This window comes from Perognathus longimembris, chromosome 21, assembly GCF_023159225.1.
Source record: "Perognathus longimembris pacificus isolate PPM17 chromosome 21, ASM2315922v1, whole genome shotgun sequence".
NCBI classification, from domain to species: Eukaryota; Metazoa; Chordata; class Mammalia; order Rodentia; family Heteromyidae; genus Perognathus; species Perognathus longimembris.
In genome coordinates, this window is record NC_063181.1 from 10,936,782 (window position 1) to 10,954,620 (window position 17,839).

Here is a 17,839-nt window from a genome sequence, read left to right on the forward strand (position 1 = left end):
ATCTCCCACTCTGTAGGCTTTCTGTTAATCTTGTGAGCTATGTCCTTTACCATGTAGAAACTTTTTAGTTTGTTGCAATCCCATTTGTCCAGTCTTTCTTTGATTTGTTATGAATCTGGATCTTTACTTAGGAAATTTCGACCCACACCTAAAAGGCTTATTGTTTCCCCTAACTCCTTTCTGTAACATTTTCATGGTATCTGGCCCTACATTGAAGTCTTTCATCCATTTAGAATTGAATCTGTGCAGAGTGCTATAAAGATGTAGCTTCAGTTTTCTGCATCTGTATAGCCAGCTCTTCCAGCACCATTTATTGAAGAGGCTGTCTTTCTTTCGTCTTCTGTTTTTGGCTCCCTTATCAAATATTAGATGCCTATGGATCTGTTGGTTTATGTCTGTGTCTTCTGTTCTGCTCCATTGATCCTCAGGCCTATTTACCAAGCTGTTTTTATTACTGTGGCTTTGTAATAGAGTTTAAAGTTTGGTTCCTCTTCCTTACGATTGTTATTTACTATTAGGTGTCTTATCTTTCTGTATGAATTTTTGGTTTGTAAATTGCTTTGGGAAGTATTGCCATTTTCATTATGTTAATCCTTCCAATCCAGGAGGATGGAAGGTTTTTCCATTTCCTTAAATCTACTCCCAATTTCTGTTTTCAGATTTTTAAAGTTTTCATAATGAGTTCCTTCACATCTTTGGTTCAATTAATTCCTTAGGGTTGAGGCTATTAAAAATGGAGTTACGGGGCTGGGGATATAGCCTAGTGGCAAGAGTGCCTGCCTCGGATACACGAGGCCCTAGGTTCGATTCCCCAGCACCACATATACAGAAAATGGCCAGAAGCGGCGCTGTGGCTCAAGTGGCAGAGTGCTAGCCTTGAGCGGGAAGAAGCCAGGGACAGTGCTCAGGCCCTGAGTCCAAGGCCCAGGACTGGCCAAAAAAAAAAAAAAAAAAAAAATGGAGTTACTTTCCTGATTTCAGTCTTGTTTTCAATTAATGAACACATTCTGTTTTACCTGACTTATATAACTGTAACCCCTCTACCTGTACAATAACCAATAACCTGTACAATAACAATAAATTAAAATTAAAAAATTTATTGTCAAGGTGATATACAGAGGGGTTACAGTTACGTACATAAAGTAGTGAGTACATTTCTTGTCAGCCTTGTTACCTCCTCCCTCATTTTTCTCCCACATTCTCTCCTCCCCAGTCCCCTCCCCCAAGTTGAACAGTTAGTTTACAACGTATTGTCTTCTAAGTATTGTTGTTGCATTGGTTCGCCTTTTACCCTTTGTCTCACCATTTTGATGTTCCCCTGAAAATAAAAAAAATTAAAAAAAAAAGTCAATTGACATATTTTCAAGTTTGCTAAATCTATCATCTACTTACCAAAGCTGCTGTTGAACTCTTCAGCTAAATGTTCCAGTTTCATTACTATATATTTCAGCCTGAAATTTATTCCTTTTTAATCCTCATATTTATTCATCAATTTCTTGAACTTTTTGAACATCTTTATGGTAGTTATTTTCAGTTTAATGTTAGGTAATACATATGCTTTACTTTCTTGATAGTTAATGCCTGCAGATTTGTTTTGTTCCCTTGGAGCTTGTTTCCCTGATTTGATTTGATCTTGTTTTGTTTTACTATATGCACATTTGGAGAAATAGCCATATCTACTTATTTAGGAACTGACTTCGTACAGGGGGAAACTCACCACTTAGGGTGGCTATGGAAGCCTGTATCCGGGGAGAAATGTTCCTGGATCTCTATCAGTTTCTCAATTATAGAGGCTTGCTAGCTTCTTTCATATAAGCTCCTAGTCTGTGTACCCTCTGCTCTCTGCCCTGCAGCACTGCAGATTTTCTGTCTCTACAGCAGCAAGCCATTTTCTTTCCCTTATTCTGAGCAGCCACTAGGCACAGTGTATGCCAACGCCTTATCAATGCCCTGAAACAGATGAATCAGATACCAATGTCTCAGTCTTTGGAGACTGAGTCTCCCTCTCCTAGGGAGAAATATTGACTTGTGTTCTTCCTCACTAGAGTCCTACCATCCACCAAGATACTTGTCACTCTGCTTTGTTCTCAGCAGCTCCCAGACATCAAATTGTGTGAGGCTTGTTAGTATTCTGAATAAAATGGGACAAGGTAAAAATTAGTGTCTCAGGTAGCCCTTGAAAACCTAGACGAGTGGCCACTTCTGCCCCTCTCTCTCCCTATGTTCTGTGGGAAAAGCCTCACATTGAATGCATTTCTCTCAACTGCACCAAGCTGTGCTGGCTACAGCAAGCCGCCCACCAATTTCCTTTGTTCTGAGCAGTCCCCAGGCATCCAAAGTATGCAGTTTATAAGGAGCCAAGATAAATTCCTTACTTGAGCAGCCTCTGAAAAGCCAGAACACTGAAGGCATGTTCGTTCCACTCTCTCTTTTCTCCAGAGAGAGGTCACAGGCCATGGTATTCTCTTCTGATGCTAAGCAGTGCTAGGTGCAGGGGAGGAACTGATATGGGGAAAGTAAAATTGCTCTACCTATCCATCTCAATGTGAATTTCTCAGAGTTGGGTTCTCCTGTGTCACTGCAGCCTCTTAATTGTATTCTGACATTCTCTGGATAGGTTTTTGTTGTTGTTGTTTATATGTCATTATTAAATCAGTATTTCTCTAGGGGAATGGGAGCTGGAACCTCTATTCTGCACTTACAATGACAGCATTCCAAGGAAATGATTTTTCATCTATTTGGACTCTTAATAACTTAGTCTTGGCATCTTATACTTCTCACTCTGCACCTTTGTCATTAAGCACTTTCCCATTAAAATTTTTCAGAACCTTTTTTTTTTTGTCTTGGTATCTGGTGACTAAAATGATTGTGGTTATATTTCTCCCCTATAGGGGAGAGTTCATTTTTAAATGCTTGCAGTATTTTCCATTAAATGTATTTATCATAATTTAACATTATCCAAAATTTTTTTTTTTTTTTTGGCCAGTCCTGGGCCTTGAACTCAGGGCCTGAGCACTGTCCCTGGCTTCTTCCCGCTCAAGGCTAGCACTCTGCCACTTGAGCCACAGCGCCGCTTCTGGTCGTTTTCTGTATATGTGGTACTGGGGAATCGAACCTAGGGCCTCGTGTATCCGAGGCAGGCACTCTTGCCACTAGGCTATATCCCCAGCCCCAACATTATCCAAAATTTTTGTGCTTCTTGTTTTTGCAGTCACAAATAGTGTGTATGTGTGTGTGAGAGACAATGTCTGCTTATTTTCTTAAGACAGATTCCTGACAGTGTCATGAGTCACAAGGTAGAAACTACTTACAGTTCTCAAGACATGTTTCTAAACTACTTCTAGATAGTCACAGCCTTCATTCTCCATAGCTTTTGGTGACACTGTCTCCCCACAACCACTCTTCAGCACATTATTGACATGTGGATATTCTGAGAAAAGGAATCTTGCCTATTTTGAGCTTTTTGTTTTAGATACCCATATACAGCTTACACGATCTTCTAGCTGCCTTTCCACACGTGTGTGTCTGGAGAAAAGGCCTTTTTTTCCCTCAGACAATATCTGTAGCACTGAGTCAGATCATACAAGACCTGCAGTACAATCCGATGGTACAATATCAGCAGAACTAGATCGGAGGCAGCCCGTGTGCAGCCATGCACCCCGGATACCCTGAGATAGTTAGCTGCTGTGGAGTAAAGATATAACTGCTGGAATAAAACATATTTGATTGATTGTTACTTTAAAATTTAAAATACTACAATAAATATCATATGAAACAAAACTGAAAGAATTACTCTTTTGTTAAACCAGCCTTCCTTAGAAGTCTACCCCGATCTGTGGAGATAGTTGTTGATATCCAGAGATGATATTTGTTCCTAGCAGGCCATATATTTTGCATTGTCTTTGTTTTCCCATGCAGGTGGCATAGCTGCTAATTGATAAGTCCACTTTTGTGGACTCCACCACATGAGCATGCGTACATGCTGGGTTCACACTGGTTCTTTCAGCTAACTTTGTTCCTGTAGGGAACCACTCTTTGAAATTGCATCTCATGTACAACAACTCTTTCCCACGTAAATCCCATCTCTTGGCTCCATTTTTTTCATTTCCTGTAAGATCTCTGTAAGGAGCACAGCTGTCTTTGGCAAAACCATTTCTTTGAATACCTAGCCACAGGATTTCCACCCACTCCATCTCAGGGTGGGCCTCGGAACAGGAAAAATAATGATATTTTTAAGCTACCAGATTTTGCTAGCTCCTGACCTCTTCCTCAGAACTGCATTCGTATGAGTTTGAGTTATCCAGACAAGGGAACAACTTTTCCATACCAGGTTGGATTAAGGTTTCAACAAGATTGCTTCTCCAGACGTAAGGTGCTACTGCCATGTGATGTTAAATCTTTTCAAAGAATGTTGTGAAATTCCTTTTATACAGAGAAAAAAACTGGTACAAAGAAAATTGTACATTTTGAAGGAGAATGCGAAGTTTAGCCATGGGTTATCTAGCAGAGCATTATTTCATTTCAGTCAGAAAGGATGCCAACCTGGCTGTAAAATCAGTAGTTAAGGTAGTATTATCTATGTTGAAAATGAATATACAACTTGTTGGGTGGAGCAGGTTTGGGGAGGGAAAATCTGGGGGCAAAGGAGGAAAGAGGTGAAACTGTTCAAGAAGAAATATACTCATTACCTGGCTTATGTAACTGTAAACCCTCTATGCATCACCTTTACAATAACAATTAAAATTTAAATATATGTATAATGTTAGGAAAGATCAAGCAGACAGAAATAAAGAGAGAAGACAGAGACCTCAGCAGATCAGATCAGAGTTTTAATCATGGCTAAAGAGGGACACCAAATACTATGGAGCAGAGTTGGAGAGACAAGGGGCACAGAGGGGCAAAATGTAGCAAAATCAGGAAGGAATTCATTGAAAAACCAGGCAGCTACTGTAGATTGTCTTACCAGGGACAATGTGTACTTTTAGGAAGAGCGGGGTGCAGATTCCTATCAGATAGGAGTGAACAGAAGGGAAGCCATGTTCTGGCTTGTAAAACGGTTGTTAACACTGCTTAAAAACAAACAGCAACAACAACCCAGTAGTGTGGAGGGGTGTGGTTCAAGTCCTGGAGACCTTAGCTAGCATCCTTGAGGCCCTGGATTCACTTCTCAGTTCTACAAACGAAATGAAAAAGTCTGGCACTCGCCTGATTTTGTCAGTTCTTTAATTAAAATATGGAATTGTCTCTAATTACCTCCTAGTAGGAGCAAGTAAACTTTGAGATATTCTACCACGGGTCTATTTTCACATATTCTTCCTATTGTCTTCCCAAACTGTGAAATATCCTGATATGTCACCATCTCTCCCACTCCACGCTATTTGATAATTCTCAGATTAACACCTAAAAGTGACTTAAGCATCCATTATCAGTTGAACTTTGGCCAAGAAACTATCGTTCTTAGATACATGAATGTTAGGAAGTAAATCAATAATGAATGCATCTAACAGGTTAGGACCTCTACCAGATGCTTAAAATATTACATGTTAGAGACAGGATTGTAAGCCTGAAGTATGTTCTATGTAGAAAGATTAAAAAGAAAGAACAATTCAATGTAATTTACTAAACTCTGCAAAAGGAAACGTACTATATAAGCAAAGACATGAAGAAGGATATTTAATTGAACATTAGAAAGAACCAGGAAGATCATGGGAATAATTATGAGGGAAGTGTTATCTAATAATACATTAAAAAGACAAGTAGAAGTTAGCCTATGTGAGACTCTAGCAAGAACAAATCGGTGTGGATATCGAGCTGTGTGAAACCACAGCCCATTGGTGAGCTATAGGCTCAGTGGAGTGTAAAAGGTGGTATAGACTGGATGTGAAGAGCCTAGGAAACCATATTAAAGAGTTGAAACTATCTTCGAACCATGTCACACTATCAAGAGTGTTCCAAATTGGGAGATATCGTATTTATAGTTCAGAAAGATCTGTCTGGTTGTGAAATGGAGTCTGGGTTGGTATCAAATCCAAGTATAAATACACAGGCCAGATTTGCTGGAACCTACAGTAAGTTAAAGGGAAGAGATGCAGTATAATTGAAGACTTCAGTTTGTGGAGTTGAATTCTTTGGAATGAAGTGAATGGGTATATCCAGATTGTCCATACACTTATCTGGAGCCAAGGAAAGACCTTCAAAATACAGATTTGGAATATCATCAACAAAGATATGTTAATTCATGCCATTGGAATAGAAAATGTCCCTCAGATCTTGGAAGAGTGAGAAGATCAAAGATGAAACCAATGTTACAGACATTTCATAAACACCCTAAGAAGAAGCTGCAAAGGAGCCTGAGAAAACTAAGAAATGTTAGATGGTTTCCTTTTGTAGCAAGGGATAATAGCAATTAGAAAGTGCCATATTAATTCAGCAACCAGAAACTTATTGATCAAGCAGTTTGAGTGGATGGTGGGTGTGGCATCCAGATTGTATCGACAACTACCTTCCAGAAGCTCAGCTCCAAAGTTTCCACTTGGATCTTCCTGCTACCTTCTCTCTTGTGACAACTCCTTCCTGTAATTTTTACAAATAGTAGATCCCCAGTGCCTGTCTCATTTCTACTGAATCTTTTTCCTGTTACTGATTTATCTCTAAAGTGAAATAAGTCCTTGTTTTGTCTTTTCCTTAGGTAAGTTTTGATATCCAAAGCCCTTGTTTTACTTCTCATGGTTTTACACACTCTCCCTCGCCACCACTTACTTCATTCCTCTCTGTGGGCCCTTCAGAGTTGTCCAAGTGAAAAGAACACCCACAGAGTAACAGGATCGTTCATAAAGCCAGGACCAACTGCATTAATAATGACCTGGAGTACTATGCAAGAGACAAACATAGTGTCTACTTCCTACAGAGTTTGGGCTGACACTGGAGATGAGAGTACCAATACGAGTGGCTAGTGAATTCTTAGACCTCATCTCATGAAAAACACCAGGTAACATGATTTGTAAACCAAGTGTAAAGTGCTTGGTTATAGCTCAGGGTAGAATGCTTGAAAAAAAACAAGTACAGAAAAACAAGGCAAGTTGGATACATTTTTTTCTGTTTCTGTTTTACACCTGAGATCAGGTTCTTGATATTTGCCTTCATCTTGTCTTTAGAAAGGAAAAAGAAAATCAGTTCATTCTGTAAAGATTAGTTTGCTATTACAAGTATCCTGGGAGCTTTCTGTCCTAGGTGCCAAGAGCTCCCAATGTAATGTGATAGCAAGCTAAATCTTCTCCTTATTCTTTGGCTCACTGGAGCAATTACAGTGCCTATAAGAGAGTTTAAAAGTCCAGTTGGAAAAAAGGTTAATACAGTGCTTCAAGTGTAGGTATAATCACTGGTGAGCAAGTATAGGCAGAAGGGGACCAATGAAGAGTCCAGAACTCCCAGATGGTCGTAATGGAAGCCAGTCGGTGGTGTGCCACGTGCCATAGCTCCTAGGGCCAACTGATCTAGTCAGGGTCCCCTGCAGCTCTTGTTTGCTTTCCTGTGAGCTCAGGATATTTTCATTTCCTTTTGTGAAACTGCTGGCTTTATGACATTTTGTGCTTTGAAAAGCAGCTCTTGGACCCGCTTTCATCCTCCTCCAAAACATGTTAAATGCTTAAAAGACAAACAGAATGTGAAAGAGGCTTTGAAGCCTCGTGCTCCCCACAGAGAATGATCACACCGTAGTTTTCATTAGTCATCATTTAGATGAAAGACCCAGTCCAGCTGAGATGCATGAGCATTGTGGAAGAGATATGTAGGACATAATCATAATTTTTTTTAAATCTATAAATCAATAGAAAGGCATTACTGGTAGCACACACTAGTTTCTGGGGTGTAAGGCCTTTAGGCTGTGGTACCCTGAAAGATTCTCTTGAAAAACATGATTTTAGTTTGAATACCCAGACAACAGAAACTGGTTCTTTACTGGGTCCTGGGTCCGGGTGGAGGGAATTTTTTTTTTCTGTCTGATCAGCTTCTGTTAGGTGAAGGCTTATGCCGGTGTGTGGGGAATGAAAGAATTCACCAAGAGTTAGAGTGGCAGATGAGAAAGTAAAGGTTTCCAAGAAAAGGACCAGACAGCACAGGTAGCATCCATCCAATAGGATAATTGGTGTCCTTTTAGGGTTTATTTTTGAAAGGCCAGCACTGTAGGAAGCTGGGGTGGGGGAGGGTTGAACAGGTTCTATTCTATCCCTGACAGAAGATGGGTTGTGTAGTCCTGATTTGCTCAGCATGCTGACCAGAGTGTAAAATTTTGCTTCGGAACCTGTCAGTGTCTAGGTACTGTGGCTTCTCAGGAAAGAACAGAGGAATTACTAGCCAGGGCTGGAAAAGATAAGCAAAGCTGGAGGAGAACCCATAGAACAGTCAGTTTCGATACAAAATGAATGAAGTTATATAGACCTGTATTGGCTCCACAGCTGATGCACTGATTTGTTGCTTTTTCCCAGCTAATCAAGTGTGAGGTGGGTCAGCAAGTCAGCTCATTCCTTAATCCTTTCCTGTGTAGGTCACTGGAAGTGCTTTCTTCCTCCTTTTCCCTCCATCTAACTCTCCCTTCTTTCCTCTCTTTCTTCCTCTCAGTTTCCTTGCCTTCCTTTCTCCTCTTCTCCCTCTTCTCATTGCCGTTCATCCTCTCCATCCTTTCAGTAATTAATTCACCCACCCCATGCATGTGAAAGTCACAGAGGGAAACATGAATTGAACCCTGACATGGTGCTTACAAGGATCTGAGATGAGAGGTCTCAAGCAAGGCAGCATGGTCACAATTAGGAAAGCAAGGCCTTTAGCCTTGCTCCCTACCATCCCAATTGTGGTTGTAATTAGAAACATGGAAGAAATGTGCAAGGGCATTGAAAAATGTTCCTGCTTGAAAAAGTTTTTTTTTTTTAAGACTTCTTAAGTTTCCTCAGACACTGAATTAAGGAATCTTGTCATTTTCTTGCAAGAGATGTTGATGATAATCAGGTTCACTTGTCAGATTTATCATGCAAAATTACTTGTGCCTCTCTCAGAAGCTGCGGCTTGCCAAGAGAGCACTTCAAGCCCTAGTTCATCTGTTAATACTCTGTCAGTGGGCTGAGGAAGGTTCCGGGCCAACATGAGGCCTTTTATAAGCTGAGACCACCACATCATTTTAATATGGAACATAGTGCTTCATACATGCTTGTTCATGACAGTTACAACTCCTTTAGTTTCCTGGGCTTATCCTGCTGTCGTAATTCTCCTCTCCACAGTAATATAGGGCACATTTTTTCTGATAGTTTATATAACGTGAGAAAATCAAGTGAAACTCCAAGCTTGCTTCAGCTTTGAAATCTGTGATTTCCAACTAGATGCTTAGTAGAGCAATGGATCAAAACATGTTTTCCTTTGACTTGCTGTTTGCTACTCCTAGCTTCCAGACTTTGGGGAATATAACACTTTGTTTGCTGGTAAAAATAGAAGGATGAAGCCGAGTTATTTTTAGAAAGATAATCAGAAATACTAGAATTTATAAAAAGATAAGACTCAAATTATAAAAAAGACACTATTTTAAATGCCATGTTTAAGTTACTTTTGCAAGAGGAGATTCTCAGTTCTCCTTACTATGTTCTTGCTGTAGAACTATTGCAACTTAAGTATATATAACATATATTATATATAATATATATGATATGTATATCATATATATTTGAACTATAGGTGGCAATGTTAACTATTTAATAAGAGATGAAGGAAGTAATAGTTGGAAAACAGAATCTGAGTACATTTTTAATTGCTGTTGATGAATTTTCATTGAGATTTGGTCACTTTGCAAATTATTTTATATTCACTTGTGAATACAAATTTTCAGGCTTGATGCCAATTATTTGTGCGTACTTGGTTGATTTTTGTGTTAGGGTGTTATGATTCAGCTTCACAAGAGGTTTAATTAACAAACATCGTGGGAAGAAAAGCTTTTCATGCCTTGTTTTAAATGAATTTAAAATAAATAGCACTGTGAAATTACCAGGATGGTGGAGTGCTCTAATGAATCATACCAAATGAGGAGATGTGGATTGCCGGAAACATGAGAGAGTAACATGTTTCTAGGTGTCATTTTCACCCTTCGTTTGTTTGAGAAAATGGATAGTAATCCATGTCAGGGAGCATTTTCTTTTCTTACAGAAAATGTCTTGATTGGGTTTGTCTTGCTCTCTGTTTCACATTTAATTTCCAACCAAATAGTCTCAGGTGTGAAATGGCTTGATTATGGCAATTTGGCCCTTATTTCTTTCCTATCCCATCATCTAAATACTATTTTCTACTTGAAGTCCCGCAAAATAAAAAAGTCATAATGAACTCTATAGATGAAGTAATTTATTTTTAGTCAGTTCTCAATCCTAATGCTTCTTTTCTACATAGCTGTTGCTTTTTTACATAATATGGTTTGAACTTTATTTTCTAGTATAAATTTAAAATGCTGAATGTATTTTATTGTTTATGTTTTGCCTTTAAAATTGGTGACATGAACCAGACACCAATGGCTCATGCCTATAATCCTAGCTACTCAGGAGTCTGAGATCTGAGGATCAGGGTTCAAAGCCAGCACAGGCAGGAAAGGCCATGAGACTCTTATCTCCAATAAACAGCTGAGAAAAAAACAGAAGTGGCACTGTGGCTCAAGTGGTAGAGCACTAGTCTTGAACACAAAGAGGCTCAGAGACGGTGCCCAAGACCCTCAGTTCAAACCCTATGACTGGCAAAAAAAAAAAAAAAAAAGAAAGAAAAAAGGTGAGATGGTTTTACTAGAAAAATAATTATTAATAACTAGAAAAGAAAAAACCCTGGGGCTACATTATATTATAGTAGATATGTGTGTATATGTAATCTCTCTTGTTAATTCTAAATCTAATGATTAGATTACTAACCACTTCACATGAGTCCCACTTCTCAACACATTAGTGGGTTCAGTTTTCCCCTTCTCAATACCGTTAAGGTAAGACTAGGGGATGAAACTACTACCTGATCTTGGGGAACAAACCAGTCCAAACCATAGTTCAGGATAACCACAGTCATCCATTTTGTAGGCCTGCAGTAAGTATTATATTTTAAATTCATTGTGGTTTAAATCAGCCTAAACATGCTATTCTTTAATCTCAGTTTTACATGAGAATATGCACCAAGAATATTTATAGTGGCTCCAAGTGATAAGGTTTAAGTTGTTGAGATTCTCAAAAAATTATAATCCCAGCTACACAGAAGATAAAGTAGGAATAATTGGTTTCAAGGTTAGTTTTGTACAAAAGCATTAAACCCGATTTGAAAAGCAAACTAAAGCAAAAAAAAAGTGTTATATGTGTCTAGGTGGTAGAACACTCAATAACTGTGAGTTCAAATCTCAGAACCACAAAAAGATAAAAGATAAAAACCTGGAATATTATAAAAGAGACCTACAGGTTTCAAAACTAATCTCTCCCCAAAAAATCAAATAAGGTGTTCTGGGACATCATATGTTTGGAAAAGGAGGCAGCATATAAATTCTCTGGAAGTAAATCTAGCACTGAGCATTTCTTTCCTTCCAATCTTTACCTATCTCAGATTCCTGTCTGGAAAGTAAATTATGTTGAATAGAGGGCAGACCTGCAAGGTGCTATGGTAGCTTAATCCTAAGGCTAGGTGGAATTCTGTAGTCATGTCCTTTACTTGAAATATCTGCTCTCATTTGAAAGAAGGGAGGGAGGGAGGGAGAGAGGAGAGAGAGGAGGGAGAGAGAGAGAGAGAAAGAAAGAAAGAAAGAAAGAAAGAAAGAAAGAAAGAAAGAAAGAAAGAAAGAAAGAAAGAAAGAAAGAAAGGAAAAGAAAAGAAAAGAAAGAAAGAAAGAAAGAAAGAAAGAAAGAAAGAAAGAAAGAAAGAAAGAAAGAAAGAAAGAAAGAAAGAAAGAGAGGGAGGGAGGGAAAGAGAGAGAGAGAGGGAGGGAGGGAGAGAGAGAGAGGGAGGGAGGGAGACAAACACCTGGGAGGAACCATGACTCCTTAGGGTGCTAAGTAATCACCAAAGGGGGAGAAAAGAAAAATCTTCTACAAGGAACACGATTAAGACCTCAAAACATAACTTGATTTAAAATTGTGTGAATTGGTAGAACCAATAATGGAACAGAATTGTGTGTCCATTTTTGATATTTTCTTTTATTCTCTTTTGTTTGTCATACCTCTGTAGAAGACTGTCATTGTCAAGAGCAGCTCATTACTTCTAAGGAATAGTGAATATTAGACTTGCAATTCCAATAGAGAAACTTTGCCATTTAATGTTGTCAATGTGAATGATCTTTACATGGCTGCTGGTGTTTACTTTGCATTTAAGAAGTTTTGCCTCTCAAGACTGATGCTAACAGTGATCATTAAGGGTCAATTGCCTGTCGCTTATTTTTTACCAAGTTTAAATTCCTGGTGATAGTACATTTGGGTTGCTTGATTGGCAGATGTGTTGGTGAATAGAAGGGAAAACAATTGTCAAATTACAGTGTGATAACAGAACCTTCTAATGATGTATGTGTTTGTGTGTTCTTGTTTGCAGTACTAAGGTTTGACCACTCAAACCATCTCCCCCCCCCCCCCCCCCCCGGCCCTGCTGCCTGCTTTTGTTTTGGCAATGTAGTCTTTCCAGACAGGCTTCAAAGGACAGTCCCTCTAGATCTCAGGACTCCAGGCATAAGCCTCCATGTATATGTGCTTTTTACAGGAGAGATATAAGTTTATTTAAGATTTAACATCCTAGTTTTTTAATGAAATACGGTGTATTAGTAGTTCATGTGTACTGGTTTGGGGGTGGGGGTCTTTTTTGCTTCTAATAATCCCAGCATCTACTAGAAATAATAGTCAAGCTTGTTTTAAGGGTTTTATAAAAACCTTTCTGCTAAGTTTTAGGTTTTCAAAGGAGAATTTGTGGAGGTCTGATCAGTGACACATCCCTTGTCTTTGCGTCCATCTGTAGGATGAATATAAGCCAGAGAAGGCCCTGTCGGAGGAGGACTTGAAGAACGCCGTAAGTGTGCACCACGCTCTGGCCTCCAAGGCCACGGACTATGAGAAGAAGCCCAACGTGTTTAAGCTCAAAACTGCTGACTGGAGGGTCCTGCTCTTCCAAACCCAGTATGTGTGTTGGTGTGCTTCTTTTACCTTTTTTAAACATTGATTCGATTAGCTCTATATGCTAGGAATAGCATCAGACTCTGTAGGGGCATTTTTTTTTTAATTGAAGACAACATCATTAACATGTGACCCTTTAGAAACAACTACACAAAGACTACTATCAAAAGTAGAATACCTGAGCTCAAGGATGTTGTCTGATAGAAAATAGCTCTGTAGTTTTTAGGTAGTAGCTTACCGTTCTAGAACTGGCTGCCCTTATCAATAAAATATCAATGCTTTAGTTGACAAGTTCTCTCACAAAATGAGCAAAATAGACCTGGATGGGTTCCAATTATCATTGCCCAGCTCTTTCTCCTAGCACATAATTTTCCAACCTAGTCAAACCTGTTCTTACCACTCTGGTGGTAATCATGTTTATTTCACAGGGCTCTGGTGAGGGTTAAATGAGATAATGTATAAAGTACCTCCCACAATGTAGAAGGTAGAAGCTCTTTAGTAAGTATACATTTTTGTCTTATTCTCATTTCTCTCTGAGCTCCAATAGTCTATGATTATAGTAGAAACAAAAGATGAAATCACATTGTTTAGCAAGAGATTTGGAGGTAGATATGTTCAGATTAGGCAGAACATGTCACAGGAAGAGTTGCGGACTTGTAAGCTTGGAATTTTCCCAAGGAAACTGCTTGAGCATTGTTGGGCCTCACCTCTGAATCACCCACAACACATTGGACAACCCCAAGTGACAGTGGGTTTAAAATTTAACATCAAAGTAACGAATGTAGGTATCTCTATGCTTGTTAAAACAATGTAAGATGAAAAAAATCATGGCCAAGCACTGGTGGCTCACACCTATAATCCTAGCTACTCCGGAGGCCGAGATCAAAGGATCACAGTTCAGAGCCAGCCCAGGCAGGAAAGTCTTGCCTTCAATTGGCCTCCAGTAAACAGTAAGTGGAGCTGTGGCTTAAAGTGATAGAGCACTAGCCTTGAGCAAAAAAAGCTCAGGAATAGCACCCTGAATTCAAGACCATGACCAACAACAAAAAAGATGACAAAACCTTTACTACAGATACTTAAAAAGTATGAATTTGCTGACATGAGGTGATATAAGCAAACAAGTTTCTGTGGGGTAGCAGTGAGTGTGTGGTAGAATAGTTACCACCACAAAGGGACTCACTCCCAGCTGCAGAATTGCATCTATCAGTCAAAATCTTTCAGATTATTCTATCCCCTAATATTTTTAAATTTTAAAATACTTGATGTAATACCTAGAGAGACTTAACTACCTTAGGTAGAACTAGTGAAGAAGTCAGTCAATGGAAATAATTTAGCTGAAGAAATGAGATTAAAATCGCAGCACAATTTGTCATAGCTAGAATCTGGAACCAACCCAGATGCCCCTCAGTAGATGAATGGATCAGGAAAATGTGGTACATATACACAATGGAATTTTATGCCTCTATCAGAAAGAATGACATTGCCCCATTTGTAAGGAAATGGAAGAACTTGGAAAAAATTATACTAAGTGAAGTGAGCCAGAACCAAAGAAACATGGATTCTATGGTCTCCCTCATAGGGAACAATTAGCACAGGTTTAGGCTAGTCACAGCAGAGGATCACAAGAGCCTACTAGCTATGCCCCTATGAATGCATAAGATGATGCTAAGTGAAATGAACTCCATGTTATGGAAACAAGTGATATATCACTGTTGTAATTACTTTCAACATGCCATGTGAAATGGTAGCTTCTATTGTTGATGATCCTCTTGTATCCCCTTCCTGTGGTTGTACCCGTACTATCACTGTATCTTATCTGAGTACATTGGTATTAGAGTACTGAGTACTGGTATTAGAATTAGAAAGTGAAAGGGAATACCAAAATTGAGAGACACAGGATAAAAAGAAAAAGGACTACAAAGGCAATGCTTGCAAAACTGTTTGGTGTAAAGCAACTGAACAACTCAGGGGGGAGAGGGCAAGGGGGAGGGGAGATGAGGGAGGAAGTAACAAACAGTACAAGAAATGTATCCAATGCCTAACATATGAAACTGTAACCTCTCTGTCTACCACTTTGACAATAAATAAGGAAAAAAAAAGAAATGAGACTAAGAGGCAGCTAGGTACAATGAGGAGCTGGTGTTTTGTGGTATGAGGGTAGTGAGGTTTAGATCTTGCCAACATTTTTTATCTCTCGTTTAGTAACCATATGTATAGTAGATAATCTTTTCTGGTTCATGACTATTTAAACACTCATTTTATAAACTTAGAAATGGATATAATTACACATTAAAGTAGGATTATTCCATCGGATGATTCCTATCTCCTCTTAGACTTTGGTTTTTCAGTTACTTTTTTTTTCCTAACAGTTTTGTACCTTATAAATGATAGAAGGCATCATGTAAACTTACTTGTTTCAAATTTGTACTTGGATGGTTTTTGTAAATTTCTCAATTTACTACATCCACTTTTGGAACACTTCATCATTCCAGAAGATTCCCTTGGTTTGCCATCACCTAGGCCCCCACTGTCGACATTCTGTCTCGGTAGCATTGCTTTCTGTGAACCTCTATGTAAGGGAAATCACACAGAACATGCTCTTTTGTGTCTGGCTTCTTTCATTTAGCATAAAGTTCAGGAGTTCAGTCATCTAGTACTTCCTACTTTTATTGGTAAGCACTATATGATTGTGTGGGTCTACAAAATTTGTTTATCCATTTGCTAATTGATGGACTGTTTCATTGTTTCCCCTTTTGTGATTTGTAGGGATAAAGATGTCTTATAGTCATACAGATCTTTGTATATGTATAAGTCTTTTCTTTCTGGGTATTTCTTTAAGAATTGCTAGGTTGAAGACTAATTTAGAGTTAATTTTTGAAGAAGCTATCAAATTGTTTTCTACACTAAGCATAGTTTTCTTTTTTATTCCCTGTATCCATGAATAATGCCTAGCTAGACTTCAAAATAAAATTATTTGGTTAAAAGATATGAATTGATTTTTTTGATATAGTCTAGTATCAAACAGAAAGTAAAGGTTTAATAAATATACTTCTCGTTTTTACCTACTGGATGCTAGGAAGCTGATCCAAGTCTTGCACTATGATAAGCATGGACTGTAGACCTTGCACTGCTTCAGTGATCACAACTGAGAATTCTGTACAGAAGTTTTGTTAGGGAATAATTTGTTATTTTTCAATAAGTAATAAGAAATAGGCAAAGGGTGAAGTACTAGGATATGTAAATACCCTAATATGACTATGCCTTTCTTTCCCAGGAGTCCTGAGGAGATGCAAGGATGGATAAGCAAAATTAATTGTGTGGCAGCAGTATTTTCTGCACCACCATTTCCAGCAGCTATTGGGTCTCAAAAGAAATTCAGCCGCCCACTTCTGCCTGCCACTACAACAAAATTATCTCAGGTAACTCTCTGTGACAGACTTTTCACTTGGAAAAAAATGTAATCTTACTAATATTCAGGAATGCTCAATGTCTTGAGGACACATGGGAGCCCTTGTCCCATTAGGACTGTTGTACGGTGGGGTAGCACAGTGTACTGGGCTTTATATGCCCCTCATGTGTGGCTTTTGCATAGCCCATGTTGGGTTTATATCCTAGCTTCCTAGCAAGGTTTTCATCCAGCTGTGCATTCATTCATTTTATTTAGCATCGACTGCATTTGCTGCTAGCTTTATAAAAATATTTTCAATATTTATTGCTCACAGTATGGCAAAAGGGCCTTTCTTTTCCCCTCAGAGCAGAACTGAATGGAACATTTGGGTTTTGTGGGTTTGGGGAAGTTTTTGCAGGGCAGGGAAACCCACAGCCTTAGCCAGGCTAGGTATGTTCTCTATCACTGAGCTCTGTCTCCACCAGCAACATAAGAGATTTCTAGGCTAATCAAAGGTAAATTAAACCATTCATATTTACATAACTATGTTTTGTTATTGTAAATATACAGAGGGGTTACAGTTGTGTACATCTCCCCTTCCCTTGCTTTCTCTCAGTTTTTCCCTCCTGACTCCCTCCAACAAGTTGTATAGTTCACTTTTAACATAGTGTCTAGTGAGTATCACTGCTGCATTTGTTTACCCTTTGTCCTACCATTTCTGTCCTCCCCCTTATGCTTCCCCAAAGAGATAAACTTACATACAAGACAGAAGGTACAGAAATAAAACAAAACAATAAAAAGTAACAACAAAAGCTCTTGTTTCCATTTCTTTGAGTTCATTTCAATAAATACCATTTTATATGATCATTTGCCTATAGCTAGTAAGCCTTTCTGATCCTCTCCTAAGACTATCTTCATTTTGTCTCACCATGTGAATGTCTAAAATTCTATATAATTTATCATGTCCAAGTGTATTTTTTGTCTTTTTCCATTCAGTGTGTTTACTTGAAGATTTATAGGCACATTTTAGTTATTAAAAATGAGGGAAATCATGCAACTATGCTTCCTTGGGTCTGGCTTATTTTTCTTTTTTTTTTTTTTTTGGCCAGTCCTGGGCCTTGGACTCAGGGCCTGAGCACTGTCCCTGGCTTCTTCCCGCTCAAGGCTAGCACTCCGCCACTTGAGCCACAGCGCCGCTTCTGGCCGTTTTCTGTATATGTGGTGCTGGGGAATCGAACCTAGGGCCTCGTGTATCCGAGGCAGGCACTCTTGCCACTAGGCTATATCCCCAGCCCTGGCTTATTTTTCT

At 38.8% G+C, this 17,839-nt stretch overlaps 1 protein-coding gene across 2 annotated transcripts in view; it reads left to right on the forward strand.

Annotated features, from left to right (window-relative positions):
* The window catches only part of Psd3 (pleckstrin and Sec7 domain containing 3), a 320,435-nt gene that overhangs the window by 282,420 nt on the left and 20,176 nt on the right, over positions 1-17,839 (forward strand). For both annotated transcript variants that reach the window (XM_048330837.1, XM_048330838.1), the window contains 2 exons: positions 12,988-13,145; positions 16,417-16,561. In XM_048330837.1, coding sequence (XP_048186794.1) covers positions 12,988-13,145; positions 16,417-16,561 — 303 coding nt within the window. The remainder of the gene's footprint in view (positions 1-12,987; positions 13,146-16,416; positions 16,562-17,839) is intronic.